At 42.2% G+C, this 23,726-nt stretch overlaps 1 protein-coding gene across 5 annotated transcripts in view; it reads left to right on the forward strand.

The window, feature by feature from the left end:
• The window catches only part of ACSL1 (acyl-CoA synthetase long chain family member 1), a 153,868-nt gene extending 130,445 nt beyond the window's left edge, over positions 1-23,423 (forward strand). For 4 of the 5 annotated variants that reach the window (XM_029226474.1, XM_029226473.1, XM_029226475.1 and 1 more), the window contains exons 8-21: positions 1,644-1,676; positions 1,835-1,886; positions 2,408-2,481; positions 3,875-3,952; positions 5,704-5,838; positions 7,540-7,674; positions 8,513-8,608; positions 9,489-9,561; positions 11,397-11,485; positions 12,449-12,565; positions 19,761-19,904; positions 20,983-21,084; positions 21,193-21,264; positions 21,641-21,878. In XM_029226474.1, the coding sequence (XP_029082307.1) occupies positions 1,644-1,676; positions 1,835-1,886; positions 2,408-2,481; positions 3,875-3,952; positions 5,704-5,838; positions 7,540-7,674; positions 8,513-8,608; positions 9,489-9,561; positions 11,397-11,485; positions 12,449-12,565; positions 19,761-19,904; positions 20,983-21,084; positions 21,193-21,264; positions 21,641-21,781 (1,341 nt within the window). In that variant the 3' untranslated portion in view covers positions 21,782-21,878. Of the gene's footprint in view, positions 1-1,643; positions 1,677-1,834; positions 1,887-2,407; positions 2,482-3,874; positions 3,953-5,703; positions 5,839-7,539; positions 7,675-8,512; positions 8,609-9,488; positions 9,562-11,396; positions 11,486-12,448; positions 12,566-19,760; positions 19,905-20,982; positions 21,085-21,192; positions 21,265-21,640 lie in introns of all 5 variants that reach the window. The other variant, XM_029226472.1, reaches the window with a different exon arrangement.
• The last annotated feature ends 303 nt before the right edge of the window (positions 23,424-23,726 follow it).

The raw sequence follows: 23,726 nt of genomic DNA on the forward strand, positions 1-23,726 counted from the left end.
GAATTTAAAACTAACTTTTTGGTTGATCATGTGATCTAATTTTTATTAATGTCTATTTTTATAGCATCAAAAATAGAAACATTGGTATTTTTGCATTTTTTCCAATATTTTGTTACGAAAATTTTCAAATATGCAAATAAAAGAATTGAGCAGTAGACCACTATATCCCACCAAGAGTCTACAATTAACATTTTAATATATCTGCTTTATCACAGATTAATCATTCTATCTCTTTATTCACTTCACTGATTTGTCTTTTTTTATTCATTTTCAGTAGGGTACAAATTTTATCACCCCCAAATACTTCATTAAGTAGAATTCAGTTTTCCTTCTGTTTATGGTTCTTTTTTATTTTGGCATTTGGAACCTAAAGATGACAACTTTAATTTTTATAATAGCTGTATTTTTTCCTAAATAATGACATAAGTCAGGCTTCAGGCTATGAAACTCTCTTGGCAAATAATGGACTACTTTGGATAATTTTTTTCTAATAAATTAAAAGTCTAATTGCATATAACTTGCTTTATTTTACTTAACATCAATTTTTGAAGAATTAGAGATCTTAAGAAGTTAATGTAAGAATTTTAAAAAGATGAGTGGAAATTTGGATCTGATAAAGATTATTTTAGAAAAAAGATTGGTGGAATTATCGTTACTTTAACTCTTAATTGACTTCTATTTGGATGTCAGTGTTCCTGTTTTTAATTAGTGGTCTGTTATATATATAATTTAAAGTGTGATTAGGATTTAAAACTGTATGCTGGGTAGAAACTCACTGAGCCCTGAGCCCACCCATCTAATTTCCATTTATTTCTAGGCATGCTCATTCCACATGCTCACTCAAGCTGTTCGATTTTCATAGGAAAAGAATATTAATAGTGCATTAAAAAAATTAATAGATATTAAAGTGGTCATGGAGACACCTTCATGAAGTAACACCATCAGAATTAGCCCTTGGTAGTAACTGGGAGTCCGCCTTTGGGAAATGCCATACCTCAGAAATGAATCTGTCGTTCTTAACCTTCATAGCCATTCGCGAGTGGTCTTAGAGCTTCTGTTGTGGCCTGTTTTATAATCGGAGTTGCCCCAGTCCTTCCTCTGCTCCATGTGGGGAGTACTGATAGTTGAGCCTCTCCAGAACGGCCACCAGTTAAGTCCGGCAGAGACTGATTTTCTCTCTCCAGATTGAAGATGTCAGTTCTGCAGAATGGGGTGATCACATATCTGTGCTGAGCTCTGGTTTTGCAAGGGTACAGAGCAGCTGTGGTTCTCTGATTACGGTGCGGAGCCGGGCTTTGTTAAAGGCTGTGATAGGGGAGTGGAAACCAGAAGAATGTGTAAAAGACTTGGATTCCTGTCTTCTGAATAAATCCTGTTTCAAAGGCCAGTCCTAATGCCATCGATATAGTTTTATATAAGAGAGAAAACAACCAGAAAATGGCTTCTTAGAACGATGGGTAAGTATTTGGGTTCAGGTTAATGAAAATTGCTGTAGTTTATTTAATTTGAAATCTGTGCTGTCTTTGAGTCAGCTGGGAGCGAATCCCACAGAAAAGTCAGCTTGAACTGACTTGATGTGACTTTTACTCTTTACATTTAGAAAATGTTTCCATTTAAGATTTTTTTTTTCTCTTCTCTTTAAGGACCTGGGAAGAGCCAACAGACGGAAGCCCAAGGTGAGTGCACCATGTGCGACCCTGCCCCAGCCTCTGTGTAGCTTCTGTGTCTAATCAGCTCAGAGCCTAGTAGAAATCTTGAGTGATTATCTTATGACTTAAAGTTTTCTATTCTATTCTGATTTATACTGGCTTTTTTTTTTTTTAATATGCTGCAGCCTCCAGCACCTGAAGATGTTGCAATAGTTTGCTTCACAAGTGGCACTACAGGTCAGTTTTGAAAAGGAATTGTTTCTGAGTGGTATCTGGAAGTGTATATTCCCTGCCTCTTCTTGTGGATGACTTATTCGAGCTATAGATGGACTAGAACTAGAAGAGACAGAAGTGTTCAAGCCTGTCTTACGGTAGCTCTATAAGACGTTCCCGGAATCTGAGCACATCCTCAAACATTTATGAAAGGTCACAGTAGGTAGGATCACCCATCTTCCTGGGACAAAGTGTATCCATGGTTTCCAGAAATAAAATTGCTGGATTTTCTTCTCTTACTGCTACACACACCCTCTAAAACTTGCCCATATTAGTAAAGATGGTTTAAGATAATAAGTTTCATTTTAAAGGATTGCAGATGGCTCAGGAATTTAATGTGACTAACTTTTGGCTTTCATGGGTGTACCTCACACTACAGGCATCAGAGGCTCTAATGATATGGGGTTTCTGGGCCTCTGTCATGTCCATCATTCTTGGATGGAGTTTCTGTCCTCTAACTTTGTTCTGTTCATATGTGTTCACAGGCAACCCCAAAGGAGCACTGATCACCCATCGAAATGTAGTGAGCGATTGTTCAGCATTTATTAAAATGACAGAGGTAAACTTTGGGGATATTGTCATCTTTCTTCATATCCATTGGTTGGCATCAGGCCTCAAGAATGAAGGTGGTAAAAGCCCCACTATCATGTTAGGCATGGGCTGTATTTGAAACACTGTCTGAAGTATAGATAAGGTCTGAGCTTTCGTACATTCACCTTCTCCCAAATAGTTTTCACTGTGGACCTAATCCCCAACTCCTGCTGTGACCGTTAGGATGAATTGACAGATAGAATTTATTCCATCTTTTATATGGTAAAACTTTATTTGGATACTGCTCTATAAATGTTTCCAGGAAAGGACAGAGAAGAACTGATTCTCTTGTTTTTATCTCCTATTTTAGTATGGAAAAGAATTAATTTCTTTAAGTTGACAAAGAAATGTTAAATGCTGCTGAAGGTTTTTTGGATTATTATCGTTTTTATTATTTATTATGCTTGATTTGATTTGGCTTCCACTTTATAAGAAGGATTAAAGCCTCAAACTTTAGTTACTTCCTATAATCTTAAAGTTTGCTTTGTAAGTATCTTAGTCTGCCTGGGCTGCCGCAACAAAATAATGCAGACTGGATGGCTTAAACAACAGACATGTATTTTCTCACAGTTTTGGAGGGTTGAAGTCCATGATCGAGGTGCCAGCAGGTTTGGTTCTGGTGAAGGCTCCCTTCTTGGCTTGTAGACCGCAGGCCCCTCACCACCCCTCCCCCGACCTCTCCTCTGTTTGCATACGGAGAACAAGAGAGAGGTTTCTGGTGTTTCTTCCTGTTCTTACAAGGACACCAGCCTTATTGGATCAGGGCCCCACCCTCATGACCTCATTTAACCTTAATGACCTTCCCTGTCTCCAAATACAGTCACTTTGGGGGCTAGGGCTTTAACATATGATTTGGAGGGGGATGGTCACAATTCAGTCTGTAACGCCAAAGGTCTATTTCAAACTTGCCGTTTAAAAAAGTACTTATTGAATAATATAATGAATGCCTTTCCCTCATATCCTTTGCACACTTTCACATAATTTGCTTTTGCAAATTACATGTCTCTGGGAGGGCTCCATACGGTCTACTTTTTGTGGTAGGAGCCTGTGCTTAATGGTTTCGGGGAATGGGCACCTTTGGGGACTGCAGAAGCTCGATCTCACTTTCACTTATACTTACACTTTCTTAATCCTTTTCGTATATACTTTCTAAACAGAGTTCAACATTTAGTACCTTACCAAGTGAAATTTTAATTTCCTTATTGACCTTCAAAGAAAACTTAAAATTCATGAATCATTGAAGTAAATGTTTACAGTTAATGTTAATATTAAGATTAATAATTTGTAATTTATAATAATAAAATGGAAAATTCCTGGAAATTCTAATGCTTTTCTGCCTGTCTGGTGTCTTTGCTTTCCAGGGTGCATTCGTTCCTTCCTCAGATGATACTTTGATCTCTTTCTTGCCTCTCGCCCACATGTTTGAGAAAGTTGTAGAGGTAGGCACTGAGTTTTATTTTGTTTGTGCACATGCGTTTGGTTGTGCTCTGCTAAGTTGTTGTGTTTTACAGAAAGCACTTGTCTTGAATGCTAGTGGCACAGACATTTCATTTTTACCATTGTACACACGCATGAGTGGTTCACGCAGATAAGTTTGAGTGTGCAGACTGTCCTCTACGTAGAGAGTTCTTTGCTCAGGCCCATTTTAGAAACTGAGCTAATTATTTAAGAGTATAATTTTTTTTCTGGGTCCAGATACTTGAACTTTAATACTCATTTTAAAATTGGAAGCTCAGACTTTTGAAGGACACGAATATGGACATGAATTCAGAAAGGTGAGTTGTGAATGTAGAATTTTTATGAATACCATCCCACAAAGGCTGGTGAGGCTTCAGTTCTGTAAGAAGTCTCTATTTTTTTTTTTTTTTGGCCACGCCATACGGCTTCTGGGATCTTAGTACCCCGACCAGCGATCGAACCCGTGCTCTCTGCAGTGGAAGGTGCGGAGTCCTAACCACTGGGCCGCCAGGGAAGTCCCAGAAGTCTCTATTTTTGACTGTGCTTGTTCATAAGGCACAACTTGACTCCAGATTCATTTTTTCAGCAATATTCCAAGTGCCTTTGGCAAAGCGGGATGACCTTCAGCTGACCTCTGTCTGAGCTCCTCATACACAAGTGTGTGACTAATTTAAAAACTGACCAAGAACCATCTTTTTTCTTTCTTGGACAGTTTTGGATTGTATGCTTACAGGAGAAACAGTGAGCACTGCTCACTCATTTAATGAATGTTCACGGGGCACCAGCTGTGTTGCAGGTACTGGGCAGGTATTAGAGAGAGAGGGGCAGCTGATAAAATCCTGGCCCTTTGACTGGCTGCCGCCCTGTAGGATTCACTTCCCCCAGAGGATCAAGGATCTTCCATCAGATACTTGTGTCTCCTGCACGCCTCAGGAGACCTTGTGAGTTTACAGAGTGATTGCAGACGTGTTGACAGTGGAACTAGTTTTCAAAGTGTGCCCAGGAGGCAGGCCACACTGAACAGAAACCTCCGAGCTTTAAGTTTTAAACAATGAACCTTTCTAGTTGTTTCTGCTTTCAAGCCTGAGACCGTTTGTACTTCCGTTGCATCATCTCTTGAATCTCTCTTTCTTTTTAAAATTTAAAGCAGGCAGACTCTTTGTCAAGTGCCTGTGGCTTGCCAGTGCAGCTTGCATCAGACAGGAAAAAATTCAGGCACTAGGTTATAGCCAAATGCAAACTGCTGCGGTACAGATGGCCTAGTGCCTCAGCCACAGCGTATTCTGACTACTCAGAATTTTTTAGTTAGATTCAGATAGAAGAGATGAGACTTTAAAAAGCTAAGGCAAGTAGCTAAGTTTTTTTGATGAGAATAAGTTAGACCTAAAGTTTCTGGAAGGCTAAATACTTGGATTATCGAATACCATGTCATTCATTCAGTAGATATTTATTATTGAAGCTAAAATAGCAGAACCTCTCTGATCATCACTGAAAACCACGTTCCCTGGTTTCTTACTAGTCCTTTTATCTTCAGGATAATCGAGAGCAGTGCCATATGCCCGTGTTGTACAAGGACACAAGCACATTGTTTTAAAAGCTCCCTACATTTAGGAACTTTATGATTTCTGGAAGCTGGTCTGAAATGCTAACACTGGAGCCTTGTGTGTCTGTGTGTGTTGTGTAATGCCTGCTGCAATGATGACATGTTGGATGTTTCTATTTACCTCTCTAGTTTTTGATGCTGAGTCACGGAGCTAAAATAGGATTTTTCCAAGGAGACATCAGGCTGCTTATGGATGATCTCAAGACCCTTCAACCCACCGTCTTCCCTGTGGTCCCCAGACTGCTGAACCGGATGTTTGACCGAGTAAGTGCCAAGCGAAGAGAAGGGGCAGAGCTCCAGACCTTGAGTCCAAGACCATGTGTGACCATGGCCGCTGCCCTTACTCTCTCAAGGGACTGCAGTTTACCCCTCTGCTAATAAAGCTGAGTGCTTTTACCTCCCAGAGCTGTGAGTGACGGTTATAAGAGAAAGTGCCTATGGACACACCTTGTCAACTGGAAGGCACAATACAGGTGTGAGGTGGAGCTTGTTTTATTTTCATGATAAACTCTTTGAGCCTCTGTTTTCTCATCTTTACAGTGGACTGTTACCTCCTCCATCTCATAAAGATGCTAATTACATCATATGAAAAGGCTTTATATATTGTAAAGCTCCACTGCATGAAAAATATTACTTACTTAGCCACCCTGAGAGACGTGACTAAACCAAGCCAGGGACCGAGAGGAGATGGTGAGCCTTTAGAGCACGGACCCCACAGCTGGGGCAGGACCCCGTGTGGTGTGAGCAGTCTCTAGAATGAATTTGGACTGGGCAATTCTAATACTCTTTATTTTGAGACATGGCTTTCGTCATCTATGAGAACCTTCTCATTTTTAAAAAAAATTTATTTATTTTTGGCTGCGTTGGGTCTTTGTTGCTGCCCACGGGCTTTCTCTAGTTGCGATGAGCGGGGGCTACTCTTTGCTGTGGTGCGCGGGCTTCTCATTGCAGTGGCTTCTCTTGTTGTGGAGCATGGGCTCTAGGCATGCGGGCTTCAGTAGCTGTGGTGTGCAGGCTCAGTAGTTGTGGCACATGGGTTCAGTAGTTGTGGCACGCGAGCTCTAAAGCGCAGGCTCAGTAGTTGTGATGCATGGGCTTAGTTGCTCTGCGGCATGTGGAATCTTCCGGACCAGGGATCGAACCTGTGTCCCCTGCATTGTCAGGCAGATTCTTAACCACTGCGTCACCAGGGAAGTGCCAACCTTCTCATTTTCTTAATAGTTCTTTTTTAAAAAATTGTAAAACAGCTTTATTGAGATATAATTCACATTACATGCAATTCACCCATTAAGTGTACAATTCAAAGGTTTTTAGTACATTCACAGAGTTCTGCAACCATCATTACAGTCCATTTTAGAACATTTTTATCACCTCAAAGAGGATGTGGTATCATCCTCCACCCTGCTACCTCCCTCCACCACCCAAAAAACTCATCTACTTCCTGAATCTATAGATTCCCCTATTCTGGATTTTCATGCGAATGGAATCATGCAATATTCTTTTGTTGCTGGCTTCTTTTGCTTAGTATGCTTTCAAGGTCCATCCATGTCATAGCATGCATCCATACTTCATTCCTTTTAATGGCCAAATAATATTCCACTGCATGGATTCAACACGTTTTATTTATCCATCCATCCATTGATGGGCATTTGGGTTGTTTCTGCTTTTTGGCTATTATGAATAATGCTGCTGTGAACATTCACGGGCAAGAGGCTGTGTGGACATGTGTTTTCATTCTCTCGGGTATGTGCCTAGGAGCGGAATTGCTAGTCGTACAGTAACTCTGTGTTTAACTGAGGAGCCACCGGTCTGTCTTCTAAAGGAGCTGCACCATTTTACATTCCCACCAGCAGTGTATGAGGGTTCCAATTTCTCTACATTTTCACCGACACTTGTTATTATCTGACTTCTTAGTATCTCGCCATCCTACTTATTGTGAAACCTTCTTGCTTCTTGACTTATTAGATTTTTGCTCAGGCAAACACCACGCTGAAGCGATGGCTGTTGGACTTTGCCTCCAGGAGGAAAGAAGCCGAGCTTCGCAGTGGCATCATTAGAAACAACAGCCTGTGGGATAAGTTGATCTTCCACAAAATACAGGTAGCACATTGACTCACAACAGTTATTTGTCATGTAAACGCCTTTGCGTTTCAAACTTTCTGTGAGGGCTCTTTTTTTTTATCAATTGAAGTATAGTTGATGTACAATATTATATAAGTTACAGGTGTACAATATAGTAATTCACAATTTCTAAAGATTATATACTCCATTTATAGTTATTATAAAATATTGGCTATATTCCCCATGTTGTGCAATATATCCTTGTAGCTTATTTTATACCTAATAGTTTGTACCTCTTAATCCCCTACCCCTATATTGTGTGAGGACTGTTTTTAAAAGAGAAGGTGAGAGAGAGAATTTCTGGCACATTTCTAAAAACTAAGGACAAAGCCATTAGCAAAACCTCAGTGTCCAAGATAAATCTGAACAGTGTTTAGCTATCCAGGGCAGAAAAGGAATCAGGTAGCATAGGCTTTCTGATTCTCCATTTTGTTTTACCATTCTGGAACTCTTGAGGTATTTTTTTAGGCATGAGTGATAAAGAATACGGAATAATATTATGTCCCCCAGAAAGTGGTGGTTGCCATAAACCCATGACACTCTTGTTCTAATTCCTTAAAACACCTGCAGGTATAGAGGTGTTGCTTTATTTTCCACACCTGTTGAGAGTGAATGGAGTAGTTTCGGGTGGAACCAAACTCCAGTCAGGTGTCCCCCTTGGGGTGCCTGTGCATCGTCAGGCGCAGTGAGTTCTGTGCAGCCTGCAGACAAGGAGCTGGTGGGTTAGAGTATTGGGGTTCCAAGAAGGAATCTTTGAGAAGCCCGCCACCTTCCAGTCACTTGCCCCTCACCCTCTCCCCTCTCCCTGCCTTGCAAGTCGAGCCTGGGAGGAAAAGTACGGCTGATGATCACAGGAGCAGCGCCCGTGTCCGCCACCGTGCTGACCTTCCTGAGAGCCGCGCTGGGCTGCCAGGTGAGGCGCCTCCCTCCGCACCTCCCCCTGGTCTCGGACCGAGTCCTGCCCAGGAGTCTGCTTTCCAAAAGGCACTCTTCTTCTCCTCCGTGTGCCATATTGTTGTTTGGAAGATCATGTTATTCCTAGGTTGCTTGGAGAAAGGGGTATAGGCACACCTCGGAGATACAGCAGGTTCAGTTCCAGACCACTGCAATAAAGCCAATGTTGCAACAAAGCCAATATCACAGTAAAGCCAGTCACATGAACTTTTTGGGTTCCTGGTGCAGATAAAAGTAATGTTTACACTAGTCTGTAGTCTGTTAAGTGTGCAATAGTATTATGTCTAAAAAGCAATGTGTATATCTTAATTTAAAAATACTTTATTGCTAACCATCATCTGACAACGCAGCATTGCCACAAACCTTCAATTTGTGAGAAATGCAGTATGTGCAAAGCGAATAAAATGAAGTGTGCCTGTATATATCTTTTACCCCAGGCAGAATATGCATTTGTGTCTACCACTGGGTAATTTTCTCTAGGGTGAGGCACAGAAGATGCCTTTAGATCAGGTGTGAGGGCATGGGGATTGGCAGTAAGTGATAAGGCGACCTGCAAAGCATGCAGAGACCCTTTCTTAAGGGGGAGGGGGAGCCAGCAGAGACTGGGTGATAAGTAGCCGAGCCGACGGAGTGAGTGAGTCCCTGGGCAGGTGGTGCACGGCGTGACCTGTGAATGACATTGTCTCCTACGTGGGTGAATACGTTGGGTGCTGTAATAAAGCGTGTTGTAGTGTATGGGCTGAGGTTACCAAACGAGCTAGAGGAACTTAGTTACTGAGCACTTCCAGCAGAGGTGTGACTGTCCCCCTCTCTTCCCGTCCCACCTCTTGGTGACCCAGTTCTACGAAGGCTATGGACAGACCGAGTGCACTGCCGGGTGCTGCCTGACTGTGCCTGGGGACTGGACCGCAGGTATGATGGCAGGACTTTCCTTATCGGGATCTTACTTTTGGCATTGGAATTACTGGAATTGGGTTAATAAACCAACTTAAACAAGTGCTGTGTCTCTGATGATTAGGCCTTGGGGTCAACAATCTTGGAAACCAGGGGGCCTTGTGGCAGAGTGGGATGTGACTTTGAGGCTCTGACTGTCAACCTGGGTGGGTGGCAACAGAGACTTACATAGATCCTGAAGGTCACATCTAGAGATGGTGTTCTTTATACCAGGTTCAGAATGTTTGGCCCAACAGAGCTTTCCAGGAATTGATTGGGGCCTAATTATTTGCTGGTAAATTTTAATTAAATTTCCAGAGACTCCAGACAGAAATAAACACAAGTCCTTTGTCCCAAAAGGAAAAAACAGGGGAGGACAAACTGTCCTGCCTGAGGTTCTGCCTCAGGAGTTTATGATGCAAATTATATGCGCTTCATCCCAGCACCCCTGTGAGAGAAGCCCTGTTACCTCTGCGAGGACATGATTGATTGTTCGCTAAAAAGCATGTCAGTAATGTATAAGAATTTACACAGCTTTATGTTTTGGAGCCAGGATTCCAACCCAGGTCTGACCACAGAACTCCTATGCTTTCCCCTGTCCCACACCGGCAGTGTATTCTACACTGTGATAAATAAATTCTGTGATTTGTTTGCTGTTTTACACATATGAGCATCTAATGACATAGATTCTAGTATCAAGCACTTTCTAGTAGCATAATTCCACTGCGATTGGCACTAACAGTCTGTGAACCTTTTTAATGGTGTTTGTTTAATTTTTTTTTAATGAATTTATTGATTTATTTATTTTTGGCTGTGTTGGGTCTTCGTTGCTGCATGTGGGCTTTCTCTAGTTGTGGCGAGCAGGGGCTACTCTTCGTTGCTGTGCGTGGGCTTCTCATTGTGGTGGCTTCTCTTGTTGTGGAGCACGGGCTCTAGGCACATGAGCTTCAGTAGTGGTGGCACATGGGCTCAGTAGTTGTGGCTCACATGCTCTAGAGCGCAGGCTCAGTAGTTGTGGCGCACGGGCTTAGTTGCTCCGCGGCATGTGGAATCTTCCTGGACCAGGGATCGAACCCATGTCCTCTGCATTGGCAGGTGGATTCTTAACCACTGCGCCACCAGGGAAGTCCCTGTTTGTTTAATTTTTAACTCCTGGTGCCTTACCAGCTAGAGAATTTGAATAGTGACTTCTTTAAGCTAAAATTATCAAAACATAGGAAGAATGACTTGTGATACTCTTAAAACTTAATCTAATATCTGTTACTTTTGTTTTGGGAAAAGAACCCAGTCCTAGCACCGTTTGGCAAGAGAGTTAAGTGAGCTGTGAAAAGAATCGCTGTCCTGTCTTCATAAACTTACATGTAAAACATGTTCGTTTATAATCAAGGGCATAAGGCTGTATTGGTCAGAACCATCTGACCCGTCAAGGTCTGTTCTTATAGAGAACGGGGACGTGACCTCTGTATGAGGGAGAGCAGGGCCCTCAGATCATGGGAACCAGGTGAAAGTTTCAGGAAACCTGCTTCCAGGTGTTCAAAGAAACCCTGAAAATGAGCAGCCAGATCATTTATACTTTGAAAAATAATTTGGAGCATCAGACTTGGGAAAGCTCCCTAGGAGACATTGGACTGTTTTTGTCTCTTTTCTAGGAATAAGCTCTGTAATTTACCAGGGGGAGACAGGCTGTGATTGCCGAAACCAGAGGTTTATACCCTCTGTTCTCATCGTGAGTGGGCTTGTTTGTGGTAAAAGTGATCTGTCCTAAGGATATCGGTAGTCACGGTAGGAGTGATCATCTTTTATTTGATATACAGGCCATGTTGGTGCCCCAATGCCTTGCAACATTATAAAGCTTGTCGATGTGGAAGAAATGAATTACATGGCTGCCAAGGGCGAGGGCGAGGTGAGTGAAATCCCGCAGTCACCCCCTCACTGCGGGCTTCTCCAGTAACCAGCCACCTCTCAGCACCACAGCACGTAAAGCCACTGAGCTTGGTGTTGCTGGTGACCCTGAGTCACACAGGCTTCTTTTTGACGGTACATTTATGCCTAACTCGCAGGGCGGGTAGGGAGGTGGGGGGGGGGTGCTCTAATGCCTGCCTTCTGCCACCAGCCACGATGGGGCTGAGGGCCCAGGAGGGTACAGAGGCTCCAGGGCCTGAAGTCCTGGGCCACGGCTTCCTGTCTGCTAATTGCCCTCCATGCCTGTTAGTGAGCTACTGGCTAGAGGAAGGAAGGCCAAATTGCTTTGGGATTTCACCCCCTTTGGGATTTTCCAGAAGCTCTGATCCAGAGCCTAGGGTGAGCGTGAGCCCTGGAACTTGACTACAGCCAAGGCCATTATGGAAGGGAAGTGGGGGATTGGAGGTGCTGCCACGATGCCAGCGGGGCTCTGGTACCTCTGGGAGAGACACACACACACACACACACACACACACACACACACACACACACACACGAGTTTTCTCTGGAGAAGCCCCAGTCAGTGCTCTTAACAGATCATCTTTTTCCCCCTCCAGTTTTGTTGAGATATAATTGACATCTAGCACGGTGTGAGTTTAAGGTGTACAGCATCGTGATTTGACTCGCATATATTGTGAAATGATCACCGCAGCAAGTTTAGTAAACATCCATCCTCTCATATAGATACAAAAAAAAGAAGAAATGTGTTTTTTTCCCTTGTGATGAGAACTCTTTAAGATCTGCTCTCTTAACAACTTTAAAATCTTCCATATGGCTGTGCTAACTGTAGTCGCCATGCTGTACATGACACCCCTGGTCCTTATTTATCTTATAACTGGATGTTTGTACCTTTCATCCACCTTCTTCCAACTCCCACGCCTCCCTCCCGATCTTTTCCCCTCAGGTGTGTGTGAAAGGGGCTAATGTATTTCAAGGCTACTTAAAGGACCCAACAAACACAGCGGAAGCTCTGGATAAAGACGGCTGGTTGCACACAGGGGACATTGGAAAGTGGTTACCAGTAAGTGGTCCCCTCCCCTGTTCACAGACACTTTTGTTCCACCATAGTGAAGAAAAAACCCCACGTCGCAGTGGCACCCTAACTTTCCCTCCCCTTTCTCCTTACCGAGTGGTGGAGCGTAGACCCTTCCGTCTTCTGCAGGAAACAGGCTTATACTTAGCATCCTCGTGTAGCATTTTCACTTTAATGGCAGCAGATATGTTTTGTTTTGATGCTTGACATCCTTTCCGGTTGCTGCTTCCGGCTTGAAATCCAGAGACACTGTGTCTGGCTTTTCACATTTCACTGCTGTGCCTTGATGTTGAGGCCTTAGTTAAGGTCTGGGGGCACTGCATAGGCTGCCAGGCATGTACGACAGGCGAAAATTTGTGAACACACATGTTTCTTAGCATTGTCATCTCAGTAAAAACAGGATAAGTACTTAGAGGATCAGGCCATCCCTTTGAACTTAGCCTCAGAACCGTTTACTATAGAGAAATACAGAGTCCGTCTTGGGAGTGAGATGCTTGTGCAAAAAGCCGACCTGTAGGTTTCACCACTTTTGCTTGTTGTGGTGACACCACTGCTTTTTAAAGTTGTTACTGTGTTTAATTGCAAGCACTCAAATGGCTAGTGTAATTTTTATTATTGTGTATTGTTCTAGTCTTACAGGTGCTTTATTTATTTATTTACTTATTTATCACCTATGAGGAATGATTACATAGAAATTCCCCTTTATTTCTGCTGTTCTTGGACAGTTTGAAAAAAGGAGAAAAACATGATGACCATTGGTTTAGGGAACATTAGTTTTAGAACTTTTTTTTAAATTTTTTTAATTATATTTTTTTATAGAGCAGGTTCTTATTAGTCATCAATTTTATACACATCAGTGTATACATGTCAATCCCAATCTCCCAGTGCATCACACTACCATCCCCCCACCATCACTTTCCCCCCTTGGTGTCCCTATGTTTGTTCTCTACATCTGTGTCTCAATTTCTGCCCTGCAAACCGGTTCATCTGTACCATTTTTCTAGGTTCCACATATATGCATTAATATACGATATTTGTTTTTCTCTTTCTGACTTACTTCACTCTGTATGACAGTCTCTAGGTCCATCCACATCTCAACAAATGACCCAATTTCGTTACTTTTTATGGCTGAGTAATATTCCATTGTATATATGTGCCACATCTTTATCCATTCATCTGTCGATGGGCATTTAGGTTGCTTCCATGACCTAGCTATTGTAAATAGTGCTGCAATGAACATTGGGGTGCATGTGCCTTTTTGAATTATGGTTTTCTCAGGGTATATGCCCAGTAGTGGGATTGCTGGATCATATGGTAATTCTATTTTTAGTTTTTTAAGGAAGCTCCATACTGTTCTCCATAGTGGCTGTGTCAGTTTACATTCCCACCAACAGTGCAAGAGGCTTCCCTTTTCTCCACACCCTCTCCAGCATTTGTTGTTTGTAGATTTTCTGATGATGCCCATTCTAAATGGCGTGAGGTGATTGTAGTTGTAGTTTTGATTTGCATTTCTGTAATAATTAGTGATGTTGAGCAGCTTTTCATGTGCTTCTTGGCCATCTGCATGTCTTCTTTGGAGAAATGTCTATTTAGGTCTTCTGCCCATTTTTGGATTGGGTTGTTTGTTTTTTTAACATTGAGCTGCATGAGCTATTTATATATTTTGGAGATTAATCCTTTGTCCGTTGATTCATTTGCAAATATTTTCTCCCGTTCTGAGGGTTGTCTTTTCGTCTTGTTTATGGTTTCTTTTGCTGTGCAAAAGCTTTTAAGTTTAATTAGGTCCCATTTGTTTATTTTTGTTTTTATTTCCATTACTCTAGGAGGTGGATCAAAAAAGATCTTGCTGTGATTTATGTCAAAGAGTGTTCTTCCTATGTTTTCCTCTAAGAGTTTTATAGTGTCCAATCTTACATTTAGGTCTCTAATCCATTTTGAGTTTATTTTTGTGTATGGTGTTAGGGAGTGTTCTAATTTCATTCTTTTACAGGTAGCTGTCCAGTTTTCCTGGCACCACTTATTGAAGAGACTGTCTTTTCTCCATTGTATATCCTTGCCTCCTTTGTCATAGATTAGTTGACCATAGGTGCATGGGTTTACCTCTGGGCTTTCTATCTTGTTCCATTGGTCTGTGTTTCTGTTTTTGTGCCAGTACCATATTGTCTTGATTACTGTAGCTTTGTAGTGTAGTCTGAAGTCAGGGAGTCTGATTCCTCCAGCTCCGTTTTTTTCCCTCAAGACTGCTTTGGCTATTCGGGGTCTTTTGTGTCTCCATACAAATTTTAAGATTTTTGTTTTAGTTCCGTAAAAAATGCCATTGGTAATTTGACAGGGATTGCATTGAATCTGTAGATTGCTTTGGGTAGTATAGTCATTTTCACAGTATTGATTCTTCCAGTCCCAGAACATGGTATATCTCTCCATCTGTTGGTACCATTTTTAATTTCTTTCATCAGTGTCTTATAGTTTTCTGCATACAGGTCTTTTGTCTCCCTAAGTGGGTTTATTCCTAGGTATTTTATTCTCTTTGTTGCAGTGGTAAATGGGAGTGTTTCCTTAATTTCTCTTTCAGATTTCTCATCATTAGTGTATAGGAATGCAAGAGATTTCTGTGCATTAATTTTGTATCCTGCAGCTTTACCAAACTCATTGATTAGCTCTAGTAGTTTTCTGGTGGCATCTTTAGGATTCTCTATGTATAGTATCATGTCATCTGCAAACAGTCACAGTTTTACTTCTCCTTTTCCAATTTGTATTCCTTTTATTTCTTTTTCTTCTCTGATTGCCGTGGCTAGGACTTCCAAAACCATGTTGAATAGTAGTGGTGAGAGTGGACATCCTTGCCTTGTTCCTGATCTTAGAGGAAATTTTTTCAGTTTTTCACCATTGAGAATGATGTTGCTGTGGGTTTGTCATATATGGCCTTTATTATGTTGAGGTAGGTTCCCTCTATGCCCACTTCCTGGAGAGTTTTTATCATAAATGGGTGTTGAATTTTGTCAAAAGCTTTTTCTGCGTCGATTGAGATGATCATATGGTTTTTCTTCTTCATCTTGTTCATATGGTTTATCACATTGATTGATTTGCGTATATTGAAGAATCCTTGCATCCCTGGGATAAATCTCGCTTGATCATGGTGTATGATCCTTTTAATGTGTTGTTGGATTCTGTTTGCTAGTATTTTGTTGACGATTTTTGCATCTATATTCATCGGTGATATTGGTCTGTAATTTTCTTTTTTTGTACTATCTTTTTCTGGTTTTGGTATCAGGGTGATGGTGGCCCCATAGAATGAGTTTGGGAGTGTTCCTTCCTCTGCAATTTTTTGGAAGAGTTTGAGAAGGATGGGTGTTAGCTCTTCTGTAAATGTTTGATAGAATTCACCTGTGAAGCCATCTGGTCCTGGACTTTTGTTTGGAAAATTTTTAATCACAGTTTCAATTTCATTACTTGTGATTGGTCTGTTCATATTTTCTTTTTCTTCCTGGTTCAGTCTTAGAAGCTTATACCGTTCTAAGAATTTGTCCATTTTCTTCCAGGTTGTCTATTTTATTGGCATAGAGTTGCTTGTAGTAGTCTCTTAGGATGCTTTGTATTTCTGTGGTGTCTGTTGTAACTTCTCCTTTTTCATTTCTAATTTTATTTATTTGAGTCCTCTCCCTCTTTTTCCTGATGAGTCTGGCTAATGGTTTATCAATTCTGTTTATCTTCTCAAAGAACCAGCTTTTAGTTTTATCGATCTTTGCTATTGTTTTCTTTGTTTCTATTTCATTTATTTCTGCTCTGATCTTTATGATTTCTTTCCTTCTGCTAACTTTGGGTTTTGTTTGTTCTTCTTTCTCTGGTTCCTTTAGGTGTAAGGTTAGATTGTTTATTTGAGATTTTTCTTGTTTCTTGAGGTAGGCTAGTATAGCTGTAAACTTCCCTCTTAGAACTGCTTTTGCTGCATCCCACAGGTTTTGGATGGTCGTGTTTTCATTGTCATTTGTGTCTAGGTATTTTTTGATTTCCTCTTTGATTTCTTCAGTGATCTCTTTGTTATTTAGTAACGGAGTGTTTAGCCTCCATATGTTTGTGTATTTTACATTTTTTTCCCTGTAATTCATTTCTAATCTCATAGCATTGTTGTCTGAAAAGGTGCTTAATATGATTTCAGTTTTCTTAAATTTACTGAGGCTTGATTTGTGACCCAAGATGTGATCTATCCTGGAGAATGTTCCGTGCGCACTTGAGAAGAAAGTGTAAACTGCTGTTTTTGGATGGAATGTCCTATAAATATCAATTAAATCTATCTGGTGTATTGTGTCATTTAAAGCTTTTGTTTCCTTATTAATTTTCATTTTGGATGATCTGTCCATTGGTGTAAGTGAGGTGTTAAAGTCCCCCACTATTATTGTGTTACTGTCGATTTCCTCTTTTTCAGCTGTTAGCAGTTGCCTTATGTATTGAGGTGCTCCTATGTTGGGTGCTATATATTTATAATTGTTATATCTTCTTCTTGGATTGATCCCTTCATCATTATGTAGTGTCCTTCCTTGTCTCTTGTAACATTCTTTATTTTAAAGTCTATTTTATCCGATATGAGTATTGCTATTCCAGCTTTCTTTTTTGTTGTTGTTGTTGTTGTTGTACACGGGCCTCTCACTGTTGTGGCCTCTCCCGTTGCAGAGCACAGGCTACGGACGCACAGGCTCAGTGGCCATGACTCATGGGCCTAGCCGCTCCGCGGCACGTGGGATCTTCCCGGACCGGGGCACGAACCCGTGTCCCCTGCATCAGCAGGCCGACTCTCAACCACTTCACCACCAGGGGAGCCCTCCAGCTTTCTTTTGATTTCCATTTGCATGGAATATCTTTTTCCATCCCCTCACTTTCAGTCTGTATGTGTCCCTAGGTCTGAAGTGGGTCTCTTGTACACAACATATATACTGGTCTTGTTTTTGTATCCATTCAGCGAGCCTGAGTCTTTTGGTTGGAGCATTTAATCCATTCACGCTTAAGGTAATTATTGATATGTACGTTCCTATGACCATTTTCTTAATTGTTTTGGGTTTGTTTTTGTAGGTCCTTTTCTTCTCTTGTGTTTCCCACTTAGAGAAGTTTCTTTAGCGTTTGTTGTAGAGCTGATTTGGTGGTGCTGAATTCTCTTAGCTTTTGCTTGTCTGTAAAGCTTTTGATTTCTCCATCAAATCGCAATGAGATCCTTGCCAGGTAGAGTAATCTTGGTTGTAGGTTCTTCCCTTTCATCACTTTAAGTATATCATGCCACTCCCTTCTGGCTTATAGAATTTCTGCTGAGAAAACATCTGTTAACCTTATGGGAGTTCCCTTGTATGTTATTTGTCGTTTTTCCCTTGCTGCTTTCAAAAATTTTTCTTTGTCTTTAATTTTTGCCAATTTGATTACTATGTGTCTCGGCGTGTTTCTCCTTGGGTTTATCCCGTATGGGACTCGCTGCCCTTCCTGGACTTGGGTGCCTATTTCCTTTCCCACGTTAGGGAAGTTTTCGACTATAATCTCTGCAAATATTTTCTCTGGTCCTTTCTCTCTCTCTTCTCCTTCTGGGACCCCTGTAATGCAAATGTTGTTGCGTTTAATGTTGTCCCAGAGGTCTCTTAGGCTGTCTTCATTTCTTTTCATTCTTTTTTCTTTATTCTGTTCCGCAGCAGTGAATTCCACCATTCTGTCTTCCAGGTCACTTATCTGTTCTTCTGCCTCAGTTATTCTGCTGTTGATTCCTTCTAGTGTATTTTTCATTTCAGTTATTGTATTGTTCATCTCTGTTTGTTCTTTAATTCTTCTAGGTGTTTGTTCTTTAATTCTTCTAGGTCTTTGTTAAACATTTCTTGCATCTTCTCGATCTTTGCCTCTGTTCTTTTTCTGAGGTCCTGGATCATCTTCACTATCATTATTCTGAATTCTTTTTCTGGAAGGTTGCCTGTCTCCACTTCATTTAGTTGTTTTTCTGGGGTTTTATCTTGTTCCTTCATCTGATACATAGCCCTCTGCCTTTTCATCTTGTCTGTCTTTCTGTGAATGTAGTTTTTGTTCCACCGGTTGCAGGATTGTAGTTCTTCTTGCTTCTGCTGTCTGCCCTCTTTTATGGTGCTTTATACTCCGAAATTTTTATTGTTTTGAAGAACACACCCCAATTAATTTCAGAGTACCCAAGCTATTTATTTTTTTCATAGACATTATGGTACTTCACCGTGGTTCTTTTTTTTTCTTTTTCTTAATATTTATTTATTTATTTATTATTGATTTATTTTGGCTATGCTGGGTCTTAGTTGCAGCATGTGGGATCTTTAGTTGCAGCATGTGGACTCTCAGTTGTGGCATGCATACAGGATTTAGTTCCCCCACCAGGGATTGAACCCAGACCCCCTACATTGGGAGCTTGGAATCTTACCCACTGGACCAGCAGGCAAGTCCACCCAGGCTATTTAGAAATAAATTAAGTCCCTCTTTCCAGACTCAGGAGGGATGAAGTATCCGTTCTAATTCTGACTATGGCTCTAAGGAGCACATCTCATAATCTCCCTGGACCTTAGTCGGCTCCCTTTGGAAACCGAGGAAAACTGATGTGGGCTGAGAGAACTTTCCAGTGGATGACTCTCCGAAGTGAGAGAGTGGCCTCGGGTGGGGATGGGGTTTTGTTTACGGGAGATGGGGAGGTGGGAGCTACTGGCATTTGGCGAGTCTGGTCTGGAGATTCTCGCATCCCCACAGTCATCATGGGGGCAGCTGACAGCCCCTCCAGCCCCCGCCCTGGAACAGGGACAGAGGGAAGTGAGCTGCTGCCTCTGCAGCCCCTGCTCTGCGCAGAGCCCTGTGGGAGGATGAGCGCGTCTCAGCTCTCGAGGACCTTTACCCCATCGAGCGGCCGATTCAGATATGAGACAAAGTGAAACTTGCTGAGCTGAAGGGAGCAAGTGGGGTGCTCTGGTTGGCTGGGAGTGAGGGGGGCTCCCAAGTCCCTTGTCTGTCTCTCTACTCTGCTCAGTGGCCTGGGGGAGGTTACATAATCTCTCTAAGCCTCAGTTTGCCTCTCTGCAAAATGGGTTAACAGCTGACCCCTGCCAGAGGTTATTAGGATTAAATGATAGTGTACAGGAAATGCCTGCTGCTGGGGGGAAAGCAGCTGCCGGACCTGCTCACAGGCCGCTCCCCGCCCTCCAAACAGAATGGCACCTTGAAGATCATCGACAGGAAAAAGCACATCTTTAAACTGGCACAAGGAGAGTACATAGCTCCGGAGAAGATTGAAAACATCTACCAGCGAAGTGAACTTGTCGCTCAAGTGTTTGTCCACGGAGAGAGCTTGCAGGTACGCACTGCCCCAGCCGTGAATTCTGTGGCCAGCGTGGCCCGGGCCTAGAAGTCCAGGGCCTTTCAGTGTGATGGGAAGTTTGCGATGGGTGTGAGTTGACTTTCATGTCTGATGTGCTGGAATGTTATCAACACGTTACTGGTTTTTACTGCTTGGTGTTTCTTTCTTTTTTCATCTATTTCGTAACTGGAAATTTGTACCTCTTATTCTTGGCAATTCTTATCCAGAAAAGTTTTTTTCTCTTTAATTTCATATTACCAAGGGAAGTTGGATAAGGATACCAAGGGAGTGGGTAAAATAAGCTTCTAATTTAATTATGAGGGGAAATATTGATATACAGGTTATAAGAAAGTTTAGAATTTTCAAACATATTAAACCCAACTTGTTATGATATGTCTCCTACGTCATTTTTGAGCAGATGGTGGTTGTGAGCCAACATATCTTAAAGTCGAAAACCAATATCAGTATTGCAATGAGACATCATTTGCTAAAATTTTGGACAGATGGTGGGAAGGAAGAGAAGGATGTCTGGTTTCCTGAGGGTTAATATTTCTACAAATCTTGAAATTTTCAAATAAGTTTGGAAGAATATTTTCTTACAAGAAAGTGAACCTATTTTTCTTCGACCTGGAATCATACCCATGCCTCTAATTTTTATTCAGTTTCGTTGTCTCTAAATTGTAAAGAATGAGGTATTAGAGTTTTTTCTAAATGAATCTGCATACATTTTCTCTTTTTATAAAGCAGTTATCTGATATCTATCCCCTTGTTTGCTTATTTGACCCTGTTTTATTTTTTAAAATATATATGAGTAAGTAAAAATTAGGGTTTTATTAGGTTTTGATTTCCAATGGTTGTTTTAAAACATTTATTGCAAAATCCCCAACGCTGTCTATATTTCAGAGGCAGGAGTTAACCTGGGCCCCACAGACTCTGGGGCTGGTAACATGCTCTGAAAAGAGGATCTGTAACTCCCATCAGATTCTCCCAGGGGCCCAGGCTGCAGATAATAAAGAACCACAATTTTAGAGCATCTGGATCGAGCCCGTTAATAACTTACTTGTCTCTGTTAAAGGCATTTCTCATAGCAATTGTGGTACCAGACATTGAGACGCTAGGTCCCTGGGCCCGGAAGCGAGGCTTTGAAGGCTCCTTTGAAGAACTGTGCAGAAGCAAGGTAGGTTCCGAAGTGTGCAGCCTACTTCTGACCCGCCCTTTGCATTAAGTGCAAAGTTCAGGGACTCCCGCCACGGGAGTAAGGATCTTACTTTTCTTGCCTTATTAGGGTGTCCAAAAAGCTGTTCTGGAAGACATGGTGAGACTTGGGAAGGATGCTGGCCTAAAATCATTTGAACAGGTAAGACTTGCATCCAAGTGTATGAATTCCTGCAAAACGGGGTTTTGACTGGAGGATGCTTTTTGTGAATATATTATAGAAGAGGATGAGGTGACGTAAAGACATCTGTGCGGAAGGGATAGTGGAGTGGTTTGGTAGGGGAGGGGATTTTTGTAACCAAGGGTGTGAATTCTCTTCCTGGAGGTCAGGCTACGGTCCTGATTCTGTACTGACAACAGGCCACTGCCCTTTGTTGAGACAGTGCAGCGGGACCTGGCCTGAGAGGCTGGCTTGAGTCGCCCAGAAGGGTCTTTATCCCTTGGGAAGCTTAAGTGCTTTTTAGACTCAGGTGGCCTCCGTGCTCCTTTCCTCCTTTGACTGCCTGGTTTCTTTGCAGGTCAAAGGTATTAGTCTCCACCCTGAATTATTCTCTGTCGACAACGGCCTTCTGACCCCAACGATGAAGGCTAAAAGGCCAGAGCTTCGGAATTATTTCAGGTCACAGATCGATGAACTCTATTCCACCATCAAAATCTAATGTGAGGAAGGAAGTTGGGAAGAGGCCGCATGCCTCCGCGGTCTTCTCCCGCCCGTGGCCTCAGTGGGTAGTTTTGACAACAGCAAGTAGGGAAGGAGCGTCTTTGTCTGCCTTGTGAGTTCAGATTCTCATCACAGGAAGCTTAGAGGGAATGGAACACTGCCTTATGGTCACGTCGCATTGCAGACCATGTTCACGGTGATACATAATTTCCAAAATGAGCCTTAAAAAAATTGTAAAGGGGAAACTATAAATGTGCTAAGTTATTTATGACTTCCTCAGTTTAAAAAGAGGGTGAAAACTTGTCTCCCTTTTTTGCTAACCAAGTGGTTAGGACTTTGCTATTTCTGAGATGTCTGCTACTTGCTGCAAATTCTGCAGGTGTCTGCTGCTCTGAAGAGTACCGTGCACTGGAGGGAACCGTCCCTTACAAACAAGAACTGTCCCAGCGGCAGGAGGTTGCAAGTGGACCAGAGGTTTTTTTTTAATCCCTGCCACCGTCCCCTCCCCATCTCATGTGACCCTTCTGATTAACCCCTGTCACTCCTGTTGGAGCAGAGGATGGACCTAACTGAGAACAACGCAGGTATGGATGGATGGCCGCTCACCAGAGCGGGTGGATTCTGGCGTCCACAGAGCAGAATATTCGCCGACCCTCTTCTCGAGACCCGATTTCCTCCCTCCATCCCTTCCCAGGGGTTATTAAAAAAATCTGCCTTAGACTCTGCAGTGAAGACAAGCATTTCAACAAGGAAACAATGACCTGGATCAGCCATGTTCAACTGTGACGCCTGAAGAACTGTCCACTTTATCTTCACTGAACCCGTCGCTCTGTCTGTGATGGTTTTTAATGTGGTTTTCATATCAGAAGAGTACGTTGTGATTAAGTGGCTTTTTTTTCCCCAGAATAAACTCTCAGGCAAGGCATGTCTTTAAAAATATTAAGGGAGGGGCTTCCCTGGTGGCGCAGTGGTTGAGAGTCCGCCTGCCAATGCAGGGGATACGGGTTCGTACCCCGGTCCGGGAGGATCCCACATGCCGCGGAGCGGCTGGGCCCGTGAGCCATGGCCGCTGAGCCTGCGCGTCTGGGGCCTGTGCTCTGCAACGGGAGAAGCCACAACAGTGAGAGGCCCGTGTACCGCAAAAAAAAAAAAAAAAAAAAAAAAAAAAAAATTAAGGGAGTAGATACACTTGGCTACTTATAGAAATGGATGGTAATTAATGCTCTTCTATCATAATGCTACCTGATTTCTATGAAATGTATTTGACAAGCCAAAATTCTAAGACATAGGAATCTGGAAAACTCATTTCCTGGGATTAACTTCTCAAGGGATTTTTTTTTTAAGTTAATTTGGGTAATTAGCAGCATTTCACTTTACTGCAAGTCTTTGCCACATGTGACTGAATTTAGTTGTCATTTATATGTTGAAAGCAGTTGTTTGTGGATATGTGACTACCTGTATTATACAAGCACAACAGGGTTTGCCCTAAAGAGTTGTCGTTGTAATAACGCTATTTGGTAGCCTAGCTTCATACGTGCATTTTTAATTGCACAAGAAGTCAATAATTTGTCACAATGGGGTTTTGAATGTTTGCTTTAAGTGTTGGCTATTTCTATGTTTTATAAACCAAAACAGAATTTCCAAAAACAATGAAGGAAACCAAAATAAATATTTCTGCATTTCAAGTGAGTGAAGCCTCCCTTTTTGCGTCAGGTGTCACGTTCAGCGTGGCCTCTGATGTGCACAAGCGAAGAGCAAGAATGACCTCAGCCTCCCAGTTCTTTCCTCCCTCCCAGGTCTGCTTCCTAGGACGCAGTCATCCCGACACTTCCAGTTGCTGACGCCGGGGCCCCGGCCAGCTCCCAGCAACGGCCCTGCTATGTTGCAGAGAAGAAAGTCTTGGTGTGAATAACATGGATATTCTTGACAGTGCAAATCTCGGG

Source organism: Monodon monoceros, unplaced genomic scaffold (assembly GCF_005190385.1).
Source record: "Monodon monoceros isolate NGI ecotype Baffin Bay Population unplaced genomic scaffold, NGI_Narwhal_1 Super_Scaffold_17, whole genome shotgun sequence".
Classification (NCBI taxonomy): domain Eukaryota; kingdom Metazoa; phylum Chordata; class Mammalia; order Artiodactyla; family Monodontidae; genus Monodon; species Monodon monoceros.